The 25,469-nt window shown below is 38.0% G+C and overlaps 2 protein-coding genes across 4 annotated transcripts in view; one reads left to right on the forward strand and one right to left on the reverse strand.

The window, feature by feature from the left end:
• SLC11A2 (solute carrier family 11 member 2) overlaps window positions 1-8,005 on the forward strand; it is a 35,357-nt gene extending 27,352 nt beyond the window's left edge. For all 3 annotated transcript variants that reach the window (XM_004429023.3, XM_087442411.1, XM_087442412.1), the window contains exon 17: window positions 489-8,005. In XM_004429023.3, coding sequence (XP_004429080.1) covers window positions 489-566 — 78 coding nt within the window. In that variant the 3' untranslated portion in view covers window positions 567-8,005. The remainder of the gene's footprint in view (window positions 1-488) is intronic.
• On the reverse strand, window positions 5,624-25,242 carry HIGD1C (HIG1 hypoxia inducible domain family member 1C). The gene is made up of 3 exons (XM_087442413.1): window positions 25,101-25,242; window positions 21,033-21,167; window positions 5,624-5,688 (listed from the first exon to the last, which is right to left on the reverse strand). The coding sequence occupies exons 1-3, from the start codon at window positions 25,240-25,242 to the stop codon at window positions 5,624-5,626; spliced, it is 342 nt and encodes a 113-aa protein (XP_087298539.1).
• Window positions 25,243-25,469: the final 227 nt, after the last annotated feature.

Genomic DNA, 25,469 nt, shown 5'->3' on the forward strand with positions numbered 1-25,469 from the left:
CCAGGGTTCACAGTTTCGGATCCCAGGTGCGCACCGACGCACCGCTTGTCAAGCCATGCTGTGGCAGTGTCCCATATAAAGCAGAGGAAGGTGGGCACGGATGTTAGCCCAGGGCCAATCTTCCTCAGCAAAAAAGAGGAGGATTGGCAGATTTTAGCTCAGGGCTGATCTTCCTCACAAAAAGTAAAAAAATAAAATGAAGCACCCATCCTGAAGTAGAGTATGTCACAAGAATAGTCAAAGTGCAAATTTTGTGGAGGGCATTTGGCACTATCTCAATCCTTAACTATTTCAGTTTCTAGCTGTTATTTTATATAGCATAAACCATTCATGTATCTGTAAGCCATTTGTTTTCTGAAATAAAAATCAATACAGCAGTACTGAAAAAAGGCCTACATTGTTATGCTGATTATAGGTACTGAAGTGCCAATTTTAATATTTAAATACTTGCAAATCAGTCTAACTCTTTTTTATCTTTTTGTCCTTAGTACCATCTGGGATTGACAGCTCAGCCTGAACTCTACCTTCTGAACACCGTGGATGCTGACTCACTTGTGTCTAGATGACTGACAGCCTGAGAGAGTGTATAAGAACCACTTTCTCTTAGTCCTTTTGTGCCAAGTGTCCTGTTAACATATCTCTGTTAGTTCAGAGGTGAGTTTTGTTCAAACGTTTTGAACAAAAGCAAAGATTTCCTCATGGGAAGGGTGTTAAAAGCTGACAGCTCTAAGTGTAGGTCAGAGACCCACCCACCTCACAACAATCCTATAAGAGCCAGTTAAATGATTGGCCTATGATGGCCACACACCCCTATGGGCTTGTGTCTTGACTTCTGGAATTTATAAAATATGTACATATATATATTTATGTAAACCTGAACATAGTTTGGGTAGAGTTTTAAGGTTATATAAAATTGATGGATCTTTTGTATTTTTAAAAAAAAATATTGTTCAGATAAATCAGATATTTGTTTTGTCTGGATCACAAGTGAGAAAGGAAAGAGTCATGCTCTTTTTCAGAATGAACTGGTCAAATTGACTTACTTTTAAGGTGATGTTTGACTATGGCCAGTTAAATTTCACTTCAATTTTGAACAACCAGACCCTTAGCAACTACTGATACTAGCACATCATTTCTAAAGAAAACATTTCTTCTATTTGACAATCATATATTTTTTTTTGTGTTTGTGTGAGGAGGACTAGCCCTGAGCTAACATCCGATGCCAATCCTCCCCTTTTTTCTTGAGGAAGAGTGGCCTTGTGCTAACATCCGTGCCCATCTTCCTCTACTTTATATGGGACGCCGCCACAGCATGGCTTGACAAGCGGTGCGTGTGCACCCGGGATCTGAACCTGCGAACCCCAGGCCACCGAAGCGGAACGTGCGCACTTAACAGCTTGCGCCACCGGGCTGGCCCCTGACAATCATATTTAATCTTGGTTATTGGCGTGCTTTATAATTATTATTCTCTTTGTTGTCATTTTTCTTGAATTTTTCAGAGATATGATGGTATTTTCCGAAGAGGTTAATACCTAGTAACAAGATCCAGAAACCATATTTTAAGCAATGATCAGTTTTCCTTGCTGCATTGTAACTCAGCCCATTCTAGCATTCAAGTTTTAGGTATAAAGAGAAGAAACTTCCAGCATTTAACTTTGTAAGGCCCAACAGAAGATAATGGAGTTGTTAGTTTTCTTTCTAATGTTTCTATAGTCCTACCATGTCTTTTCTTCCCACTTTTCCCATTAACACACCAAACGCCATTTCTAGGTCCAAAGTCTATTTCCAGGAGTGGCTAATATTGCTAATGTTGAATTAGAGGGAATGCTAAGCGTTTTAAGATATTTATACCAAATAGTATGAGATTAGAACTAGACTGGACTTGGAAGATTAGTTCATCTGTCACAAACTGCCTGCCTACATGTGGGTTATAGGTTTTTTTTTGACTCCTCTTTCTAGCCAGGATTTTTTTTCCTTAAAATTATTATAATAAAAAACTTAATATTTAAAAATGCAAGTTTTTGCACAGTTAACTGATCGAAAAGTCAGAAAATTTTCAACACTGGGCTCGTGTTCCTGCATAAAAGTGCAGTTGACTGGAACTGAATGGCAGCTATCCATTTTTAATGGGATATACTCCAGAATGGCATACACCCCCCTTCACGCATTTCCTTCCATTCCCAAAGGCATTGAGTTTGCAAACCCTGTAGCCTTTGTATAACTTTGAGCATCATTTTCCTCTTTCAGCATAAAAGTTAAATATCTGACCTCTGCCTTATTTTAAAACTTAGTACCTTTCTTTTTCTTTTTTTTTTTTTTTGTGAGGAAGACTGGCCTTGAGCTAACATCTATTGCCAATCCTCCTCCTTTTTTTTTTTTTTTCCCTTTTTCTCCTCAAAGCCCCAGTAGATAGTTGTATGTCATAGTTGCACATCCTTCTAGTTGCTGTATGTGGCACACGGCCTCAGCATGGCCGGAGAAGTGGTGCGTCGGTGCACGCCTGGGATCCGAACCTGGGCCACCAGTAGCGGAGCGCACACCCTTAACCGCTAAGCCATGGGGCCGGCCCCTAAAACTTAGTACCTTTCAATAGGACTTAAAAAAAAAAAAATCCAGACATTGCCTGTCTTCATTTTCAATGACTTGGCCCTCTAAGTGGCAGGGATTTTCTATGATGATACTTTAAAATTCCTTCTTTTCTACTTCAGGGGGCTTTGAAACTTCTGATAAGAGCAGCAGCCTTGCAACCCAGGTTACAGTCCTTCTGATCTTAAAAATGAAACTGAATTAACCTCAATTATAAGCTTTCACTTGAAAAAGGGACTTAAAATGAGTTTCAGTGTTTTGATTTTTTTATACACAGACAGCAACTCTAGATGAACTGATTTGTTGGATTTTCCTCCCTCCCTGGGCAATTTAATTTCTCAGTAGTTTTGTTACCAGAAAATGTTTGGGGAAAGAAAAAAAAAGGCAAAACAAATCCTGTTTTGCAACTCATAAAAAATGAGGTGGTTGGTTATACAGAGATTAAGTACCTTTGGGATTTCTGTAGCTCTTCTCTATTTTTCAACTGTATGTTATGAAGAACAGACTAGAGTTCACAAACATTTACAAGTATACCTCTCAGGTCATACAACTCCTGTAATCAGAAAATTTGATAATAAAGCAAACTGAATCATGCTAAAACCAGTAGAGGAGATTGATGTCTACACAGTGAGTCTTGGGTAAATTTTTTTGCTAAGTTAAGAGAACACTTAAGCATTCTCTAATTTATGATTTACAAATCTGGATTTCTATATTATGTGCTTACATAGATATTAATATAGTCAATCTTAAGATTAACCTAGATGCGTACACTCACTCAATTCCTGGGGTTTAACACTGTGGAGTCAATTTGAAAAGGATGCTCTGACATTGTATACCCAGAATGTCAGAAAAGTGCAGTTCAGTAATTGTTGCTGAGCAGCTGCTGCTACACAGCTGTGTGTGGGCCTAATATAAAAGGCAGTCAGGGCATATCCAGGCACATGAAATAGTTTAATTAGCAAGTGAGGCATCAGGGGTTACAGTAGCCAATGAAAATAGCCTTCTCAATTTTAAACATTATGATATTAAGCCACCAAAGCTTTGCCCCAGAAGTACTGTGCAAATTCAGGTACTGTGTATTCTATTTATAGGGTCTTCCCGCAGTGACCCTCCCTCTTTACCAAGCTAATGTGGGTAAATGAGCATCCTGCATACTTCTTAGCTTTTCTCCATGTATGATTTTACATTTTAATTTAAACACAATTTGTGACTTCTTATGCATAGCTACTCTTATATGTAAATACTTTGCATTGCTTTTTATAAGCAATAAGTATATTACTTTTGTTCTCTCAGAGTAAGGTTAGAAAATTCTGGAACCTATTGGGTTTTGTGAGAAAAGCCCATTCCTATTTAAACACTTCAGTTAAGCTATTTTTTATTATTTAAAAAAAAATTTTTTTTTTGGTGAGGAAGATCAGCCCTGAGCTAACATCCATGCCGATCCTCCTCTTTTTGCTGAGGAAGATTGGCCCTGTGCTAACATCCATGCCTATCTTCCTGCACTTTATGTGGGATGCCGCCACAGCATGGCCTGACAAGCGGTGCATCGGTGTGCACCCGGGATCCGAACCCGGGCCACCAGCAGCTGAGCGCCAGCACTTAACTGCTACGCCACAGGGCGGGTCCCCAGTTAATCTGTTTTTAATGCCAGGTATATATTGAGAGAGTGGACTCTCTCCACTTGCCTGATTAGAAATATCTTTTCATGTGTAATCAACATGAAGGATGACATGTCTATGCCAGCTCTCCTCAATTTTCTTGACCTTCATGGAATGTATTAGATCCAGCTGCAGGAATATTTAGTCTAGTAGAATAAAGTAGTTCCTTGCCTATTTTCCAAAGAGGACAGTGTTGACCAAAATATGTGGACTTGTTGGTAGCACTAGAAGAGCCTCATGATAGGTACAAATGACAACTTTTAAAATAATTACCTGTGCCAATGGAGAAAAGTGTATATAATACATATAACAGTGGGTTAATATATAGAATGCAGACATATTTTCAGATATTCCTACATTTTTCCCTTCCCCAAATACTGGTCTTCATTTTCCTGTCCCAGTAACCCTCGACTACCAGAAACATCAAGGAAAAGGAAATCACCACCATAGATCATCTTACAGTGCATTCTTGATTTTATTTCAGCTAATACTTTTTTTTTTAGTTTTCTTTCCCAGGCTTGGAGTCTTAGGGAGTAAATCTGAGTTATGACGGTTATAACTTCAACAAAGTCTAGTTAATTGTTTAGAATCCTAGGGCAGTTACAGGAGAATTTGAGGCCACAGGCATACTTAACATTTCTTGTCTATTTTGGTTTCTTGTGTTTTCTGCAGTGTCATACCAGATTAGCAATAGTACATCAGGACTAAATCCTTTCACCCCCACAATACTGTGATCTGGGGGAAAAGGGATTTTTTAGCAATTTACATTTGTACTCCTAGAAATACTTTCAAGAAGTATAAAAATGAATACGCAGATATTTAAATATTAGACATATTTGCGGTAAAATAGTCAAGTTTCTATTTAAGAGTGAGGTACACAGTGGTGAACCAAATTTAAATAACAACACGACCATTCTCCTCTGATGTAATTGTTGCCCATTCTAAAAGGGAGTCTATGAAATTACTTCCGTACTTAATTACTCCCTTACTTAATTCTTGCCCTATTTGGGGAGAATTAAGCCATGAGCAGAGTGTCATATTTAATGTGGATATAGAAAATTTTTCTGTAGCCGTTACATAACTAACTCCTAATTTTCAAATTGGTTTGGCATAATATAAATTATTTTCTGCCACTCACTAGAAAATAAAAATTTTGAAAGTCAGAAAATCATGTCCCAGGTTCTGAAAGACATCAACAAGGATATTTTTAAATTGACTATGATTGTTGATTTGGAAATCAATTTCTTAAACAATTGAGACTTACTATACAATGCTATGAGAATTCTGTCTGATACTTCTGCAGTATAATTTTCTACATATTGAAAATTCTTCATAATAAATAGTTTTCAGGAGGCTTCTTGTCTTTCTTGTACATAGCTTCATTTTTTGGACACATTGAAGAATCGAGGTCTAATGTAATCCTTATACATAGAATAGAGAACACCTAGAAACAAAAAGATGTGCATCAACAGAGTATCCATGGGAAACAAACACTGAATTCCTTCCACTTATATTTTTCCAAAACTAGCCCACAATTTAAAAACAAACAAAGGCCTTCCATCTTACTAATTTTTGGCTTGGATCATACAAGTGGCTCCAGAAAATAAACAGAACAAAACAAAACTAAGAGCCCTTTCAGATGAGTATAAATCTGAACTTATGATGTTACTATGCCACCTTAAAGTTTGAATTTTAAAATATTGGTGAACAAGTTAGGAAAGGGGGAAAATTTGGCTAGATATTAAGATAAAAATAATAGGCACCTCAGCTTAACAAACATCTATTCAATGTCTGCTTGTGCTCAGTATCCCAAGGAAAATAAAGGTGAATGGATCTAATCCCTGCTTCTAGGGATTTACAGTCTAGTGGGTAAATTAGCTATGAGTTTAGGCAGATGAGATAGATGTCTTCCACAAGGATGAGGTCCTAGGGCTATGCAGAAAGGGAGAAGTAGCCAGGGGAAGTAGCCTGAGGAATAAAGGAGCCGCTTCAATGAATTCTGGGATGTCAGCAAATGTTCATACCCAAAGCAAGTTAAAGAGTCACAGATTTAAACCACAACTCACCCCTCTTCCTAGTCCATATCAATTATCAAGCCATCAGCTATCTTAGTAGATTGTCTAAACTAAATCCTTCACTTCATTTCCTTCTGCTTTCTCTCTGACACTGCTTGTTAATGTCTTCAAAGAGTGCACAGAGGATAAAGGGTTAGAAAGTTAGTTCTCATCTTAATGTGATAGCAAAGTGAGGCAGAGGTCTGCATAATTTTCTAATGAAATGGTACTATAACTATCACAGATGCATAAAATTCAAGTCAAAAAAAATTTTACACTTGAATTATTGTGGTGTCTATGGAAATAACATTCTCAGATTCAGAGAGATTTATAGGACTCATTTCCCTGTGCTTATTAGACATATAATTCTTACCTCTTGTCTGCCTTTTACATGTTGGTGTTCTCTGGAGTTCTGATCTCAACTCTTTTCTCGTCTCATTCATACCTTTGCTTCACTGGTAAGCAAGTTAGATTTCTAAGTTAGATCTCTCTTCTGAGTGTGAGACCGAAACATTCATTATACTATATGTGACGTTTTCACATCTCATAGGTAGGTGGTCTCCAAACTTTTAAATTGTGCATGAGTAAATATGTTGAACGTACACCTCAAAATGTGCATTTATTTATAAATAATATAAATGTAGTATGGTCAGTCTACATTTTAGTAAAGCTTTTTGGTTTTTAAGATAAAAATATTTTCTTGTTACCTCACCGTGGATCTTCTTATACATCTCCTAGGGTATGAGTACTCTAATTGGGAGATATCTGCCATAGGCATCTCAGTCAGTATAATATACAGTTAACAGTTTAGGCTCTGAAGTGGATTGCCCATGTGATTGTGAACAAGTAACTTTTTGCCTCTAAGCCTCAGTTTCCTTCTCTGTAAAGTGGGATAATAACAGTACCTACCTAATAGGGTATTGTTGTTTAATAAAAACTTTGGTCTTTGTCTGGAGTTTCTGGCATAGAGCTTCTAAAATGCTTGGAAGTTCCCAAGTAATAGAAGTGTCTTTGTTATTTGTGAGCCCCTTAGATCATACCTGAATTTATGCTAACGAGGTGACTCATGGTGGGCTCCTAGATGGCATCAGGATGTGGCTAGTCATGCCAGAAAGACCAACCATGTGATTAGAGGGTTCTTAAACCTCCAGGGAGCGGAGCAGGACTGGAGATTGAGTTCAGTCATGTGGCCAGTGATTCAGTCAGTTGTGCCTACATAATAAGGAAGCCCCAGTAAAAACTCTGGACACTGAAGGTCAGTGGAGTTTCTTGGTTGGTAAACATACTGATGTGCTGGGAGGGTGACATGCCCTGCTTCCACAGGGAGAGGGCACAGAAGCTTTGAGTTTGGGACCCTCCTAGACCTTATCCTGTGTGTCTATTTGGCTGGTCTTGATTTATATACTTTATAATAAAACTATAATTGTAAGTATCGTGCTTTCCTGAGTTCTGTAAGTTGTTCTAGTGAAATGTGAAACCTGAGGGAGTCTTGGGAACCCCTGAATTTGTAGCCAGTTGGTCAGAAGTGCAGGTGGCCTGGGGACCCCCCCATTGGCTGATGTCTTTTTTAATTTTTTTTTATTATTTTTTATTTTTTTTTGTGAGGAAGATCAGCCCTGAGCTAACATCCATGCTAATCCTCCTCTTTTTGGTGAGGAAGACCGGCTCTGAGCTAACATCTATTGCCAATCCTCTTTTTTTTTGTTTCCCCAAAGCCCCAGTAGATAGTTGTATGTCATAGTTGCACATCCTTATAGTTGCTGTATGTGGGACACGGCCTCAGCATGGCTGGAGAAGCGGTGCATCGGTGCGCGCCCGGGATCCGAACCCGGCCGCCAGTAGCGGAGCGTGCGCACTTAACCGCTAAGCCGCGGGGCCGGCCCTGTGATGTCTTAAGTAAGGGCAGTCTTAAGGGAACCATGTCCTCAAACCTGTGGCATCTGATGAGAGCTCTAGGTCTTTAGCATCAGTATTGAATTGTTTTGCAGTACACCAGACGGTGCCAAAATAGGTATTTATTAATATTAAATGAGATAATGATATATAAAAGTGTGGCTTGCACATAATAAGCACTCATTAAGTGTTAGCTGTTATTGTTTTGTCCAATATGCACTCATCCTCCCATTAAACCTGTTCTTTCTTCTAGGTTCTTTATATTTGTGAAAGGCAAAACCTTTCATCCGGGTGCCCAAACCAGAAACCTAGGAATCATTCTTGATTCCTCCTTCCTTACGTTTCCCAGTCACTTAGACGCCAAGTCCTCAATATTTCTAGAAGTAATCTCCTCTTTTCTGTTTCCACTGCCACTGCCTTAATTCAGATCCAATTCATCATCTAATTGGCTTCCCTGTCTTTATTTTCTCCCTTCCTTTGAAAATCATCTCTAATCGTTTTCTTTTTCCTCTTAAAATTTTTTTCATGGTGAAATATAATATGCATGGAAAATAGTACATAAAACTTAAATAACCAGATTAACAAATAGTTGTAGAGTGAACACCTGTAATTATGGGTCAAAAAATAGAACACTGCAGGCATCCTAGAAGCCCCCCAGGTTTCCCTTTCTGATCATATCCCCTCTCTTTTCCATAGGTAACCACTGTTCTGAGTTTTATGCTAAGTTTTCTTCCTTGTCTTTATAGGGTGACTGTCGGTTCAGTATTCCTAAACAGTTTCATATTGCCTGTTTCTCATCTTTCTATAAAGCAGGGATCTTTCTAAATTGTCATTCTGACTATGTTACTCATTGAAACCCTTCACTGGCTCACTTCATCTTGTTACTCCTCAGCTCCCAACCATATGAATGTATTGGGGATTTGTTTTATGTCAATGTAGCTAAGTGTCTTATGTTTTCCAGAATTCCCTTCCCTGCATATTTTTGGGTTAGCTTGGCTCATAAGAGACATTTTGCTTGAAATTCGAAGGTGAAAGTTGAAGCAGCAGCTGCCACATTCCTTTTACACTTGGAAGGCTTGGTTCAAAGCACCAGGCACTATTATGGCTTGTGCATGTTGCTGTTTATCTCGTGGCTCCCTTCACTGTTGTTGGGCAGCAGTCAGGCCCATAGATCCTTCAGCTCCTTCTGGATCTTCTCCTTGAGCTTCTCTGGCTCCTAGGCCAGGTGTGGATTGGCTCAGTGATAGAGGGAGCCGGCTTCTCCTACAGCTCACCCCATGATCAGAGTTGGAGTCAGTAAGAGACTGACTCAAGTTTCCATCTGTCCTTGTAGGTTCCAGCTCATCTTTGCAGATTCCAATTTATTTTTCCTTCCCAGCTGCTGCCTTGCTAACTTCAGGCCCCAGCATTAGAAACATAAGCAACGGCCTAACATGGGCTTTTTAACCAGCTCCCAAAATTGCTTAAGGTCCTATCTTTGTAATAAATCCCTTTTTATATATCACTACTAGTAGTTTTGCTTCCCCGATTGATACAGAATTTGGTATCAGAAACTTCCAGAGGAACATAACCATGAAGACAGGTTCGCTGAATTGGACTGAGTTATCTGGAATTGGTTCTCTGATCTAATTAGATTTAAAGGTATTGATGACCATTTTTTTCAGTGCTAAAGAGGATGCTAGCAGTCCATGGCATGCAATAGCAAAACATTTCTTTAAATTATTGCCTGTAGATACCCTTAATCAGGTGCCTATAGAAAGCAAGGCTTTGGGTGATCAAGCATTTACTGCTATAGAACATTTAGTGGAAATAAGGAGTATAATAAGGTATCTAAGTGTGTTGGAGAACTTGGGAAAACAGTGGTGGGCTCAGGGCTTTTAATTTCTAGCTCAAGGTCCTGTGAGGGACCGGAAAGCTTTATGACTTTCCAGAAAGAAGCTCTTAACTCCTGTAGCCATGAGGCTGCTATGTCATAATAGTTTATAACATTGTGAACTTTTAGTTGTACGTTATTGTTTGTCAGTCACAATATAAATGCATCCCTTCACCCCTTGTGCCCACCCCCCCAACCCCCTTCCCCCTGGTAACCACCAAACTGTTCTCTCTCTGTGTGTGTTAGTTTATCTTCCACATATGAGTGAAATCATGCGGTGTTTGTCTTTCTCTCTCTGGCTTATTTCGCTTAACATAATACTCTCTAGGTCCATCCATGTTGCAAATGGGACGATTTTGTCTTTTTTTTTATGGCTGATTAGTATTCCATTGTCTGTGTATACCACATCTTCTTTATCCAATCATCAGTCGAGGGACACTTGAGTTGCTTCCATGTCTTGGCTATAGTGAATAATGCTGCAATGAACATAGGGGTGCATAAGCCTTTTTGGATTGTTGATTTCAGGTTCTTTGGATAGATACCCAGTAGTGGGATAGCTGGATTATAAGGTATTTCTATTTTTAATTTTTTGAGGAATCTCCATGCTGTTTTCTATAGAGGCTGCACCAGTTTGCATTCTCACCAGCAGTGAATGAGGGTTCCCTTTTCAACATTTGTTATTTTTTGTCTTGGTGATCATAGCCATTCTAACGGGTGTAAGATGATATCTTAGTGTTGTTTTGATTTGCATTTCCCTGATGATTAGTGATGTTGAACATCTTTTCATGTGCCTATTGGCCATCTGTATATCTTCCTTGGGAATATGCCTGTTCATATCCTCTACCCATTTTTTGATCGGGTTGTTTGTTTTTTTGTTCAGTTGTGCGAGTTCTTTATATATTATGGAGATTAACCTCTTGTTGGATACATGCTTTGCAAATACTTTCTCCCAGCTGGTGAGTTGTCTTTTCATTTTGATTCTGGTTTCATTTGCCTTGCGGAAGCTCTTTAGTCTGATGAAGTCCTAGTTGTTTCTTTTTTCTTTTGTTTCCCTTGTCTGTATAGACATGGAATTCGAAAAAATCCCTCTATGACCAATGTCAGAGAGTGTACTGCCTATATTTTCTTCCAGGAGTTTTATAGTTTCAGGTCTTACTTTCAAGTCTTGGATCCATTTTGAGTTAATTTTTGTGTACGGCGAAAGAAGATGGTCTACTTTCATTCTTTTGCACGTGGCTGTTCAGTTTTCCTAGCACCGTTTATTGAAGACACTTTTCTGTCTCTATTGTATGTTCTTAGCTCCTTTGTCAAAGATTAGCTGTCCATAGATGTGTGGTTTTATTTCTGGGCTTTCAATTCTGTTCCATTGACCTTTGTGTCTGTTTTTGTACCAGTACCGTGCTGTTTTGATTATTATAGCTTTGTAGTATATTTTGAAGTCAGGGATTATGATGCCTCCCCAGCTTTGTTCTTTTTTCTCAGGATTGCTTTGGCTATTCGGGGTCTTTTTTTGCCCCCATATTAATTTTAGTATTCTTTGTTCTATTTCCGTGAAGAATGTCCTTGGGATTCTAATTGGGATTGCATTGAATCTGTAGACTGCTTTAGGTAGTATGGACATTTTAACTGTGTTTATTCTTCTGATCCATGTGCATGGGATGTCTTTCCATTTCTTTATGTCATCATCGATTTCTTTCAATAATGTCTTATAGTTTTCATTGTATAGGTCTTTTACCTCATTGGTTAAATATATTCCTAGGTATTTTATTCTTTTTGTTGCGATTGTAAATGGGATTGCCTCTTGAGTTCTCTTTCTGTTAATTCGTTATTAGAAGATAGAAATGCAACTGATTTTTGTAAGTTGATTTTGTACCCTGCAACTTTGCTGTAGTTGTTGATTATCTCTAACAGTTTTCTGATGGATTCTTTAGAGTTTTCTTTATATAAAATCATGTCATCTGTAAACAGCGAGAGTTTCACTTTGTTGCCTATTTGGATTCCTTTTATTCCTTTTTCTTGCCTAATTGCTCTGGCCAAAACCTCTAGTACTATGTTGAATAAGAGTGGTGAGAGTGGGCACCCTTGTCTTGTTCCTGTTATCAGAGAAATGGCTTTCAGTTTTTCCCCGTTGAATATAATGTTGACTGTGGGTTTGTCATATATGGCCTTTATTATGTTGAGGTACTTTCCTTCTATACCCATTTTGTTGAGAGTTTTTATCATAAATGGATGTTGTATCTTGTCAAAAGCCTTCTCTGCATCTATTGAGATGATCATGTGGTTTTTATTTCTCATTTTGTTAATGTGGTGTATCACATTGATTGATTTGCAGATGTTGAACCATCCCTGTATAAATCCCACTTGATCATGGTGTATGATCTTTTTAATGTATTGCTGTATTCAGTTGGCCAATATTTTGTTGAGGATTTTTGCATCTACATTCATCACTGATATTGGCCTGTAATTTTGGTATCAGGGTGATGTTGGCCTTGTAGAATGTGTTAAGAAGTGTTCCATTTTCCTCTTTTTTTGGAATAGTTTGAGAAGGATAGGTATTAAATCTTCTTTGAATGTTTGGTAGAATTCTCCAGAGAAGCCATCTGGTCCTGGACTTTTATTTTTTGGGAGGTTTTTGATTACTGTTTAAATCTCTTTACTTGTGGTTGGTCTGTTCAGATTCTCTATTTCTTCTTGGTTCAGTTTTGGGAGGTGTATGAGTCTAAGATTTGATCCATTTCTTCTAGATTGTCCAATTTATTGGCATATAGTTTTTCATAGTATTCTCCTATAATCCTTTGTATTTCTGTGGTGTCCATTGTAATTTCCCCTCTTTCATTTCTAATTTTATTCATTTGAGCCTTCTCTCTTTTTTTCTTAGTGAGTTTGGATAAGACTTTGTCAATTTTGTTTATCTTCTCAAAGAACCAGCTCTTAGTTTCATTGATCCTTTCTACTGTTTTTTTTGGTTTCAATTTCATTTGAGTTTTTATTATTTCCCTCCTGCTGACTCTGGGCTTTGTTTCTTCTTCTTTCTCTAATTCTGTTAGGTATAGTTTAAGGTTGGTTATTTGGGATTTTTCTTGTTTGTTAAGGTGGGCCTGTATTGCTATGAGTTTCCCTCTTGGGACCGCTTTAGCTGCATCCCATATGAATTGGTATGGTTTATTTTCATTTTCATTTGTCTCCAGATAGTTTTTGATTTCTCCTTTAATTTCTTCAATGATCTATTCGTTGTTCAGTAGCATGTTGTTTAATCTCCAGATCTTTGTCACTTTCCCAGTTTTTTTCTTGTAGTTGATTTCTAGTTTCATAGCATTATGGTCGGAAAAGATGCTTCTTATGATTTCAATCTTAAATTTATAAAGGCTTGCCTTTTTTCCCAACATATAGTCTATCCTTGAGAATGTTCCATGCATGCTTGAGAAGAATGTGTAATCTGCTGTGTTTGCATGGAGTGCTCTATGTATATCTATTAAGTCCATCTCATCTAGTTTTTCATTTAAGTCCACTATTGCCTCATTGACTTTCTGTCTGGATCATCTATCCATTGATGTAAGTGGGGTGTTAAGATCCCCTACTATTATTGTATTGTTGTTAATATCTCCTTTTAGGTTTGTTAATAGTTGCTTTATGTACTTTGGTGCTCCTGTGTTGGGTGCATATATATTTATAATTGATATGTCTTCTTGGTGGAGTGTCCCTTTTATCATTATATGTTGCCCCTCTTTGTCTCTCATTACCTGTTTTATCTTGAAGTCTACTTTGTCTTATATAAGTATGGCAACACCTGCTTTCTTTTGTTTGCAGTTAGCTTGGAGTATTGTCTTACATCCATTCACTCTGAGCCTGTGTTTGTCTTTAGAGCTGAGATGTGTTTCCTGGAGGCAGCATATTGTTGGATCTTGTTTTTTAATCCATCCTGCCACTCTGTCTTTTGATTGGAGAATTCAATCCATTTACATTTAGAGTTATTATTGATATATGAGGGCTTAATATTGCTATTTTATCACTCATTTTCCGGTTCTTTTGCATTTGCTTTGTTTCTTGTCCCGTGTGTCTCAGACTACCAGTTCAGTTGGGTAGTTCTGTATAATGGTTTTCTTAGCTTTCTCTTTATTTATCGTATGTGTCTCTGTTCTGTTTATTTGTTTAGTGGTTACCATGAGGTTTGTATAAAAAATCTCGTAGATGAGCTAGTCCATTTTCTGATGGCCTCTTATTTCCTTAGACTAAGTCAATTCCATCCCTCCCCTGTCCCCCTTCTAAGTTATGATTTTTACAATTTTATTCCATCTTGTGTTGTGAGTTTGTGTTTAAAGTGCTGAGGTTATATTTTTTTTAGTGTTTCCCTTCCTTTAATCTTTGATGTTATAATTGTTTGCTAATCTATTCTGATAGAGAGCTGCAATTTTTCTGCTTTTATCTACCTATTTTTCTCCTTGCTCAAAGCTTTGCATCTCCTTTTTTTTTTTTTTTTCCAGGCATGAGGGCCTTCTTGAGCATTTCTTGTAGTGGGGTCTTGTGGCAATGAACTCCCTTAGCTTTTGTTTGTCTGGGATAGTTACTATTTCTCCATCACATCTGAAGGATATTTTCACTGGATAGAGTATTCTTGGCTGAGAGTTTTTGTCTTTCAGAATTTTGAATATATCATTCCACCCTCTCCTAGCCTGTTGAGTTTCTGCTGAGAAATCGGCTGAGAGCCTGATTGGGATTCCTTTTTTTGTGTGTGTTGCTGCCCTTAATATCTTTCTTTGTCACTGACTTTTGCCAGCTTTACTACTATATGCCTTGGAGAGGGTCTTTTTATTTTGATATATTTAGGAGATCTATTGACTTCATTCACTTGTATTTCCAGCTCCTTCCCCAGGTTTGGGAAGTTCTCAGCTATTATTTCTTTGAACAAGTTCTCTGCTCCTTTTTCCCTTTCTTCTCCCTCTGGAATATCTATAATCCTTATGTTGTGTTTCCTAACTGAGTCAGATATTTCTCGGAGAATTTCTTCATTTCTTTTTAGTCTTAGTTCTCTCTCCTCCTCTATCTGGAGCATTTCTGCATTCCTATCCTCAATAATGCTAATTCTTTCCTCCATATTGTCACCTCTGTTCTTGAAAGATTCCGGGTTTTTCTTTATCTCCTCCATTGTGTTTTTCATCTCCAACATTTCTGATTGGTTTTTCTTTAGTCGCAATCTTGTTTGTGAAGAAGTTCTTGACTTCATTAATTTGTCTGTTTTCTTATAATTCATTGAGCTTCTTTATGCTTGCTATTTTGAATTCTTTAGGTCATAAATTTCTGTGCCTTCAGGATTGATTTCTGGGTGCTTGTCATTTTCCTTCTGATCTGGAGATTTTTGCATAGTGCCTGTTGGTGTTGGCTTATTTTTCCTCATTCTAAAAAATATCTGCTCGCAGCTTCCACCTGCTGCCACTAGGTGGGAGTCAAGAGCTGTGTATTCTGAGCCCACTGCAATCCGCAGGTGCTCTAGCGGACTGGTTGTGCTGGGGCCCCGGGCAGCGGGGGGGGCTCTTTCTTTCACCTGCTGGATCCCAGGGGCTTCTTGTGCTTCCCTTGCTGTCTGCTCTCCTGGAGTGCTAGCTTGATGAAGGCACCCCCGCAACATTTCAGTCCCCTCCGTATGGGAATTTCCCACAGGCTGTGTGAGAGCTTGGAGAATGATGGTTTTCCCGTGGAGGGCTGCCCCTCTCCCCTCTCTCTCTCTGACAGCCTCGCGGTCCTGGAGGGGAGGGGTCTTTCTTTCACCTGCTCCATTCTGGGGGCTTCTTGTGCTTCCCTCGCTGCCTGCTCTCCTGGGGTGCTAGCTTGACGAAGGCACCCCCGCAACAGTTCAGTCCGCTCTGTATGGGACTTCCCTGCAGGCTGTCAGAGAGCTTGGAGAGTGATGGTTTTCCTGCAGAGGGATGCCCCTCCCCCCTCTCTCTCTGAGAGCCACGCAGACCCGGTCCCAGGCTCGCTGTCATTCGGGAAGGAGAGGACTTCTCCTTACCTTCTTCCACTTCCTCTGGGGGTTCCAGTACTTCCACCTTCAGACTGTGGCCATGTGGGTCTCTCAGATGTCTTTTGTGTTGTGTGAATGTCCTCTGTTGGTATATGAATGTCCTTTTTGTTGTATCTTGGGGGGAGAGTCTAAGGGGAGAGCTCACTCTGCCATGATGCTGACGTCACTCCTTGAGGCTGATATTTTTGAAAAACATACACAGGGTCTAATCCTGTGAGTGGCTAATCACAACACAAATTAAATTTCCAACCTCGCAAAGTCTCTTATGTTCAGGTTAGGGCATTGCTTTGGAAGGAGTAGGACCTTGAAAATTGGGATGGGGACATATGGACAGATTTCAGTGAAACTGGGTCCTTGAACCCCTATATTTTACTAAAGCTCCTTTGCCAGTAGAAACAGTTCTTCCATCTCTGAGAATGACTGAAACTTGGACTCACAAGTAATCTCTACTAAATGAAATTGAAATGCCAGAACTTCCTTGGTATACTTCTGTGGTAGAATAGTGATTCTCTGCTGGCAGTGATTCTTCTTTACTGGGGCAATTTTGTTTCCCCAGGGACATCTAGCAATGTCTGGAGACATTTTTGGTTGTCACACTAGGGGTGGGTGAGTGCGACTGGCATCTACTGGCTAGAGGCCCCGGATCCTGCTGAACACCTTGTAATGCACAAGACAGCCCTCCACAACAAAGAATAATCCAGTCCAAAATGTCAGTCTTGCTGAGATTGACAAACCTTGCCATAGAGGAAGGTATCCAAAGGCTTCGGGAGATTGGAATGTTAGAGTGGATTTATCCTGCTCACTCACTCCCTAAATATATCTACTCCCTTCACCAAGGCTGTGAAAAATACATCTGTGAAGGGAGCCCTGGCATTCTTGAAGAGTCCTATGATGACTATTTTTTGTAAGCCAGAAATGATAGTGGGCAATGCTGGGCTCCCTGAATTCAGTGGGGATGATGGGATTTTGAGGTGGCAGGAGTCAGGGGGCGGCATAATTGACGTAGATAAGGAAAGCATGGTTACTGTAATGGGCAGCAAAGCTAAGCAGTGATGAGAATAGTCTAAGCCACAGAGATCTTTAGCACTGGCTAACTGATTATGGTGTCCCTAGAATTGAAAGTGGTGGGCAGCATATAAGCAGAAAAGTTCTAGGTTTGGTGAACAAAAGTTTGACTTGAATCATCACAATAGAGAGCCATGACCCCCTGACCAATTCCCAGATTTAAGTCAATTCACAAACCCAATGTCCCTTGATAAAGGAGAGGTCAGATCTCCTTAAGGAAAGACCCTGTTACACAGCCCCAAATGTAAATACTATAAATCCTCCTCCTCACTTTCCTCAAAGGGACCTGTGGCCATTCACCAGGGTGCCTGTGCACGAGAAAGGGGAAATAATCACATTTGTGGGAGATTGTTAAATATTGGTTTTGAATTGATATGAATGCCTGGAGAACTGGTGTGGTTTACCAAACTAGGAATTTATGGAGGTCAGGTGGTCAGGGGAGTTTTGTTGTGGGTCTGTGTTGCAGTTGGCCTGGTGAGTCCCTGAACCCACTGTATGTTATTTCCCCAGTTCTGGAATGTGTAATTGGAATCGACATATTCAGCAACTATCAGGATCCTCACATTGGTTCCCTGACCTGTGGAGGAAGGGCTGTTATGGTAGGGAAAGCCAAGTGTAAGCCATTCTAATTGCCTCTATCTACCAAAATAGTAAACCAAAGCAATACTGCATTCTCAGAGGGATTGTAGAGATTAGTGCCATCATCAAGGACTTTACAGATGCCAGGGTGGTGATTCCTACCACATCTGCATTCAGTTTGCCTCTCTGGCCAGAAGACAGATGGATCTTGAAGAATGATAATGGATTTCTATAAACTTAATCAAGAGATCACTCTAATTGCAGCTGCTGTCCAGGTGTGGTTTCATTGCTAGAGCAAATCAACACAACCTTTGCTATTTGGTTTGCAGCTGTTAATCTGGTTGATTGCTTTTTTTCTGTATACCTGTTAGTAAAGACCATCAGAAGCAGTTTGCTTTCACCTGGCAGGGCCAGCAGTATTCTTGCACTGTCCAGTGTCAGGGCTACGTGAGCTCTCCAGCTGTATGCCATAATCTAGTCTGCAGGGACCCTGATCATTTCTCCACTCCACAGGACATCACATTAGTCCATTACATCAACCTGATCTGACTATCAAGGGGAAATTGAGTTGCTATTATACAGTTGTAGGGTACGGAGGAGTGTGTTTGGAATGGATGATATCTCCTAGGGTATTTCTTAGTACTCCCATGTCCTGTGATTAAAGACGATGAAAAACTACACCCCAAACAGGCAGGATGGCTAATGACCCAGACCGTTTAGGAATGAAGGTATGGGTCACGACACCAGTCAAATAACCATGAATAGCCAAGGTGTTTGCTGAAGGCAAAGGGAGTATGAAATGGCTAGTGGAAGGACATTGTTTTAATACCAGCTATGATCACCTGACCAGTTGCAGAAACAGAGATTGTGATAGTTATGAATATTTCTTATTTTGATATGAATATGTGTATACATTAGACAATTTTTTTTCTATTTGACATTTCCCTTTACCTACCTTCTAATATAAGAAGTATTAATAGTAGTTAACCTTCTATCTCAGGATTTAAGTCACAGGATATCAAAGGGGAATTAGACTCAGCTCAGAGATGAATCAACATCACCCAAAGATGGATAAAGAGATTTGTATCCTCTTTTGGGAGGGAATTAGCATATTTTGGTTATACAAGGGATGGTTGATTTTGCCGCTGTCTTTATTTGAAAGTTAAGTGTATTAAAAGAGGTGCGTATGTGGACAGTAATGGATTTGTGTTGTGCCAACTTAGCTAAACTGTATCTACATTTTCCAGAATTCCTTTCCATTTATTCTCTGAGTTATTGCACAAGAGACATTTTGCATGAGATTTAGAAGGCAGAAGTGAAGCAGCAGCCAAATTCTTTTTTATGCTTGGAAGGCACTGTTGCAGCATATTTTTGCTTATGTGCTGGCCCACCTTGTCGGCATGAGACAGCAATCAGGAGTTAGCTGCTATGGCTCCTGCTGAATTTCCTCCTGGACCTTCTCTGACTCCTTGGCCAGGACAATGTGTAGCTCAAGGATGAAGGGCATCAACTTTTTCTATGTCACTTCCATCATCGAATTTGGAGGCTTAGAGATGGTGAGAAATCCACAAGTGTTCCAGTTCATCCTGTGTGTTCCAGTTCATCTTGCAGGTTCCAGATTTTTCTTGCTTCTCCCACTTTACATCAGTCTTGTCTTTCTGACTGCTTGCCCTTGCCCACTTCAGGCCCCAGCTCCTGACACATAAGCAAGAGCCTCACAATTACATAAGTCCAAATACCTATAATAAATCTCTCATTATAAATTACTAATAGTAGTTCTGCTTCTCTCCTCAAACACTGACTGTTTCACCTACCATACCAAGCTTCCACTAACATGCCATGCATCTGTGCCTTTGTTTTTTCCTCTGCCGAGAATCCTGATCTCCTTCTCTGTCTAGTGAATTCTTCCACGTTCTTGGCTCGTCATTGTTTTACATCCTTAGAAAAGCGCCCCTTGCACTCTCAGCCCTAGTTTAATGGCCCTCCTTTGTGCTTGTGCTTCCATAGCAACCTGTGCTCTCTCTGTTGTAGAACACATGACTTTGTATTGTCTTCTGTTCTTGGTCTCTCTTCCTAAGGAGACTAAACTATTTGAGGGTGGGGAATGAGTCTTATCTTCTACATCTCTAGTCCAGCACAGTGCCTTGCCATAGCAAGTGCTCAATAAATGTTCGCTGAATCACGAAAATGAGGTCTGTAACTTTGTAGTAAAGTTTCCTGTATTTTGTTCAAGATTTGCATATCATAGCTCATAGTAATAAGATAATTACCATATAACTCCCTATATGCAAGCACACCCATCACTCCACAATCCTAGACCTACTCTTAGGCTGATTCTACTCTGCACAGCATGAAGGGGAGCTAAGAACATTGTGACTCGTTCTCATTAAAGTAGACAAAAAAAAATTAGTTTAGAATTCCCAAAGTGAACTTCTTGTTAGAACTATCTAACTATTTAGCTGTTGATATAATCTGAATTAACCAGATGATTTTACACCTCTTCTTTGGATTTGACTGTGTAAGTATTGCTTAATTTATAGACTAATTAAAAAAGATTTGCCTATTCTCCTTGAAATAAAAGGAGAACAAGGATATTGAGACTTGTGGGCTCTAAAAATGTTTTCTTCCCAGTTAAACTACTTTAATAATTATGTCTGCTGTTCAGATAAGCTAGGAACTATGACTGCTGCTCTTAGTTGGGTGATAAAGGCTAGGGTCTATACCCACTGCTTTTAGCTGAGTTATATAGGGTATGAACTGTTCACTGCTCCTTTCACTACAGAGAATAACAGAACCCATAACCTAGTTCTCTACAGGTTTTTTTTTTAATTGAGGTATAATTAACATACAACATTATATTAATTTCAGGTGTACAACATAATGATTTGATATTTGTATATACTGTGAAATGATCACCACAATAAGTCTAGTCACCACACATGGTTAGAGAACTTTTCTTGTGATGAGAACTTTTAAGATCTACTCTCTTAGCAACTTTCAAATATGCAATACAGTATTATTAACTGTAGTGGCCATGCTGTACATTACATCCCCATGACTTATTTATTTTATAACTGGAAGTTTGTACCTTTTTTCTACTGAGTTTTTTTCCCCCAGTGCTTAAAAAACTAAGAAATTAAGCCTATAACTGGGCAGCAACCTCAACCAAGTGAGGATCACTGTCTTTCTCACCATTCCTTCTCCATTACATCATCTTGACCCAACATCTTCTAATATAAATGAATAAAATAAGTAAAAATACTCTTAAAGACAGCTGAACACAAAACACAAATTAAGTAGGTTACCTAGAGTCACAGCTCCTACAACAAATCCTTGGGCAGCAACTCGCATATGAATAAGATGAATGGACATTTTCTGATCTCTTCTGTACTTTAACTTGTAAAGACCATAGGACACCACAGTCGTAAAGCCTGCTAGCCCTGTGAATTTAAAAAGTCAGGGTTATATAAACAGCAGACTAGAATTCCCAAGAGCTTAGAGAGTTGAATAAAAGACTGTCCAAAGGATAGTAATGGAAGATAAGCAGGCAAGACACCAAAGAATACCTTAAAAGGAACCTTGTGGGATTTGATCCACCAGATTTTAAAATGGACCCTTAACATTCATGGATTCAATATTTGCAGTTTTGACTTTTCCCAGAAAAACCTGAACCATAGAGTGCAGTAACTTGTCTAGTAATTTCTAATTTTCCTGAGGCATGATTTTGAATTGTGCGTGCTTCAAGGCTTTTGTTTGCGGCAAGTCACTTAGCCAGTGGGTGAACCAACCAAACATCCCAGCAGCCATAGCTTTTGAATGTTTGCATTTACTCCTCTCTACCTATTGTCAAACAAGGAGTAAATCTAGTAAAGTGATAAAAACTTTAATCTTCTGTAAAAATGAGACATTAAACTTTAATGAGAGATGAAAAGGTATGAATATTCGCACAAGAAGTATGTGACTCCGGGAAGAACTGTGGTTCTAGTCCATATAAATATTTCTGTGTTCCCTACAGATGTCAAGGGGTGAAGATACTGCTGTGACAACCAAGATCCTATGTAATTGGCTCTAAAACAGAAAACTGATCAACTGAATAGGAAAGATTTTAGAAAGAGATTTAAAACACTCTGAGAACTTAATCCATGACAAATCAAAATAACCAAATCATAGATAAAGGAATAATTATTTAATAAATACCATTAGTACAATTTATTGGTATAGAGAACCAACTTGGATTTGTATCTCACACCCTATAAAAAAATTCTGGATGGGTTAGAATTAAATGTAAAAATGAAACAAAAGTATCAACAACAAAAACTAGAAGAAAATAGAATAGCATATTTATAACATCTAAAAGAGGGTAAAGTAGACTTAAAATGACAAGGACAATATTTTGATGTAAGAATAAAGAAAACTTATGCATAACAAAAGTGTGGGTTTATTTTTTGGGTTCTCTCATCTATCCTGTTGATCTATGTGTCTATCCTTCCATCAGTACTACACTGTCACGATTACTGTAGCTATATAATAAGCTTTAATATCAGGTAGGGTGATTCCTCCCAATTTATCCTTTTTTTTTTTTTTAAAGATTGTTTTAGCCATTCTAAAACCTGTGCCTTTCCATATAAATTTTAGAATAAGCTTGTCTATGTCTACAAAAAATCTTGCTGGGATTTTGATAGGAATTGAACTAATCAATTCTTCCCAGATCAATTTGGGAAGAGTTGACATCTTTACTATATATTGAGTCTTCCAGTCAATGAACACAATAGTATCTATATTTATTTAGGTCTTCTTTGGTTTCTTTCATTAGGATTTTGTAATTTTCAGCATACAGATTCTATACATGTTTTGTTAAGCTTATACCTAAGCATTTTACTTTCTTTGGAATGATTGTAAATGGTATTATGTTTTTAATTTCAGTTTCCATGTGTTGTTAATATATAGAAATGCAATTGACATTTATGTAGGGTAGCAGGTTTTGATTAACTGTGTTGGCACATGTGTGTATCTATGGGTGGGGGAGGATATATTTATTCTTTCAGCATCCATTTGAAAAGCAGAAATAAGAATCAGAGTTAATAGTCACATTTATATGCATATTTTATAGGCTGATTAGCAATAAATGAAGTTGAAATAAAAATGACAAACAAAACCAGCAAAAAATAAATAATAAAACAATGGTAGGCACATTCAGCATTCAGGTAAAATGCTGCAAGCTCTATAAGTTTAGCCAAATCTTTCTCGAAAGAACTCTGGAAAATATAAGTGGTATTAAACTGAACATGGTTCCTGCCCTGGAAATTCTACTTTTGGGGACATGCTCCAAGGAAATAAGCAAAAGAAAAGTCAAGAAGTTGACCCAAAGATGTTTATGGCTACACTATGTATGAGGAAAAACTAAAGAGTACAAATGGCCCAAACAAAGGAAAAACTGCCATAGCTATAAAAAAATTATAAGTATAGGATGTTTTAATACACAGAAATGTACATATGAAATGTTAAGTGAAAGAAACAAAAACAAATAATCTATCAACACAGAGTTTAAATATATATAACGTATGCACAGACCTTAACAGTAATCAATAGACAATTTTAAACAATATAAATAGATTATATTGGATGATATATTATTAATATAAATAGATTATGATGAAAGTTGTTTAGGATAACAAAAATTTTTTGTAAATTATCTATACAGGACACTCCATCCTGCAGCAGGAAATACGTAGTAGATATTGTTTTATAACAGTAGCTAAAAAAAGTATTCAATAATATATATCCAAATATTATTATCATTTGGTATATATAATATATATACCAAATATATTATCATTCTGTTTATTTTTCTAGCAAAAACTTGGCTCTCTTCCCTTATCAAATCAATGCTCTGTTCTTACTTAAATTGGTTTTGTTTCTTTTAGAGATTAAAGTCAGAACCTTTACTGTTTTCCATATAGCGTCTCTGTAGTTTGTATATAATTGAGTTTATCTGGAAACACTTTTATCTTTCTACTTTAATCACCCTAAATGTCTCTGAAACAATAATTTAATTTACAACAGGCACAGTGATTAATCTCTGTTCATTAGGGTGATCTGTTCAAGTGGCATTGAGTTCTTGAATTGTTTTTCTAGTTAAAAATGCTAAGGAAGATGAGTAAATCACTATAAAATTACTTGCTTCCATTTCTTGTAGGTGCTATTATAAGCCTTAATCAAATTAAGTGAAACTTCTAAACACAGAATATTACTGTAAAGTAAAATTTTTATTCTTTTTGATATGTGAATAATGGTACTTGTGAAGTTTCTAGATTTGCAGTGACACTTAATGGAAACATGACATACCTATTTAGAAGGTTTTATGGAGTTAATCACAAACTTATCTAAGGCTGACTTAAATAAGTTATTTTAATAGTTTCCAGACAAAATGAACACATGGAAAGAAGCATGGTTGCAGTATACAATAAGAATGCTGGGGGCAGCTGAAGCATTCAAAAGAGAAGAAAGAGAAAGTGCAGATTTTAAAACATAATATTGGTGCTTAGATTTTGTGGGTTTTTTTTTAAAAGTCCACATACATACATTTGTTGAAAATGTAAACAATAAATTATGTATTGGAAGAGGATAAAGAGGCTAAGACTCCACATCTAATTATAATACCACTTCTTTAATCTCAAGTTTACTTAATCATCAACCTCAACATCTTGAATACATCAAGGAGCCAGCAAAAAGGGCCACTGAGCATGAACACCACACCATTCATGCTCTCAAATGTACAGGTAGGCCCAGGCTTTCATTTAGAGCTTCTTTACTCTGAACTGACTCAGTTCTTTTAAGTTTGGATATCTGGCTTCTGGTGCCACAGAATCTTAGAAGCAGAAGATTTGGTGGTACCCAACAGTAATGGAAGAAACAGAAAAATCCGTAAACATCAGACACAAGAACTTAAAGGTTGGAGTTACTTAGAGGACAAAGAGACATATACATCTCAATAGTCCCTGACAGACTTTCAGTATAATAAACTGATGCTGCTGTTGATCCTGAGTCATCACAGAAACATTCAAGTCCATTCAATCAATTCCATTTAGATGGGCTGGGAAAGTGTAATTTTAGATAGATCTCTAAGGAAAATGGGTTAAAAAATAAAATTTGATGCTTCAGAATAATATAATAATAGCTAACATTTATTGGAGATTTACCATATACTAGAAACTTCTGAAAGTTTAACTCATACTCATGCTTAGAGCAAGTTAGCTTCAATTATATGAAAAAATTCAGTTATATAAAACATTTCAATCCTCAAAGCTACCGGATAAGGCATTATTGTCTTATTACAAACAGTTTCCCAGTATCCAGTCAAGGCTTGTACTTACCTATAGGGACAAAGGGGGAGTCTCTAGATTTCCTGATCAGTCGGGATAATTGGCCTTTGTCCTCATCTGCTGACCACTGGTTATCTGAAGACATTTTTCTCCCCAATAACAGTAGGGGATAAATGTGGTTGCTGTGAATCATTAAAAAGAATCCGTTTACCCTCTCCCAATATACTCTTGATTATGTGTTCTTCTGTTTTCATTTGCTTGACATGCCTGTCTGCTCAATTGAAATAAACAGTTTTTTCTCCACCCTTTTCGTTATGGAATCCTTTCATTTTGTTGGGGGGAGGTAAAAGAAAAATACATCAAGAGAGGTAATGATAATAAGATTATAACAATAACAAAGTAAAAACACAGATCATAATT

Source organism: Ceratotherium simum, chromosome 17, assembly GCF_057802395.1.
Source record: "Ceratotherium simum simum isolate JZ-2026a chromosome 17, ASM5780239v1, whole genome shotgun sequence".
NCBI classification, from domain to species: domain Eukaryota; kingdom Metazoa; phylum Chordata; class Mammalia; order Perissodactyla; family Rhinocerotidae; genus Ceratotherium; species Ceratotherium simum.

Bases quoted from the DNA above. Each gene is read 5' to 3' on its own strand.
- HIGD1C (XM_087442413.1), bottom strand. From the start codon at position 25,242: ATGATTCACAGCAACCACATTTATCCCCTACTGTTATTGGGGAGAAAA. The intron at 21,168-25,100 runs GTAAGTACAAGC...TTAAATTCACAG, and splicing joins CTCCCCCTTTGTCCCTATAG to GGCTAGCAGGCTTTACGACT. The intron at 5,689-21,032 runs GTAACCTACTTA...TTTTGTTTCTAG, and splicing joins TGTAGGAGCTGTGACTCTAG to GTGTTCTCTATTCTATGTAT.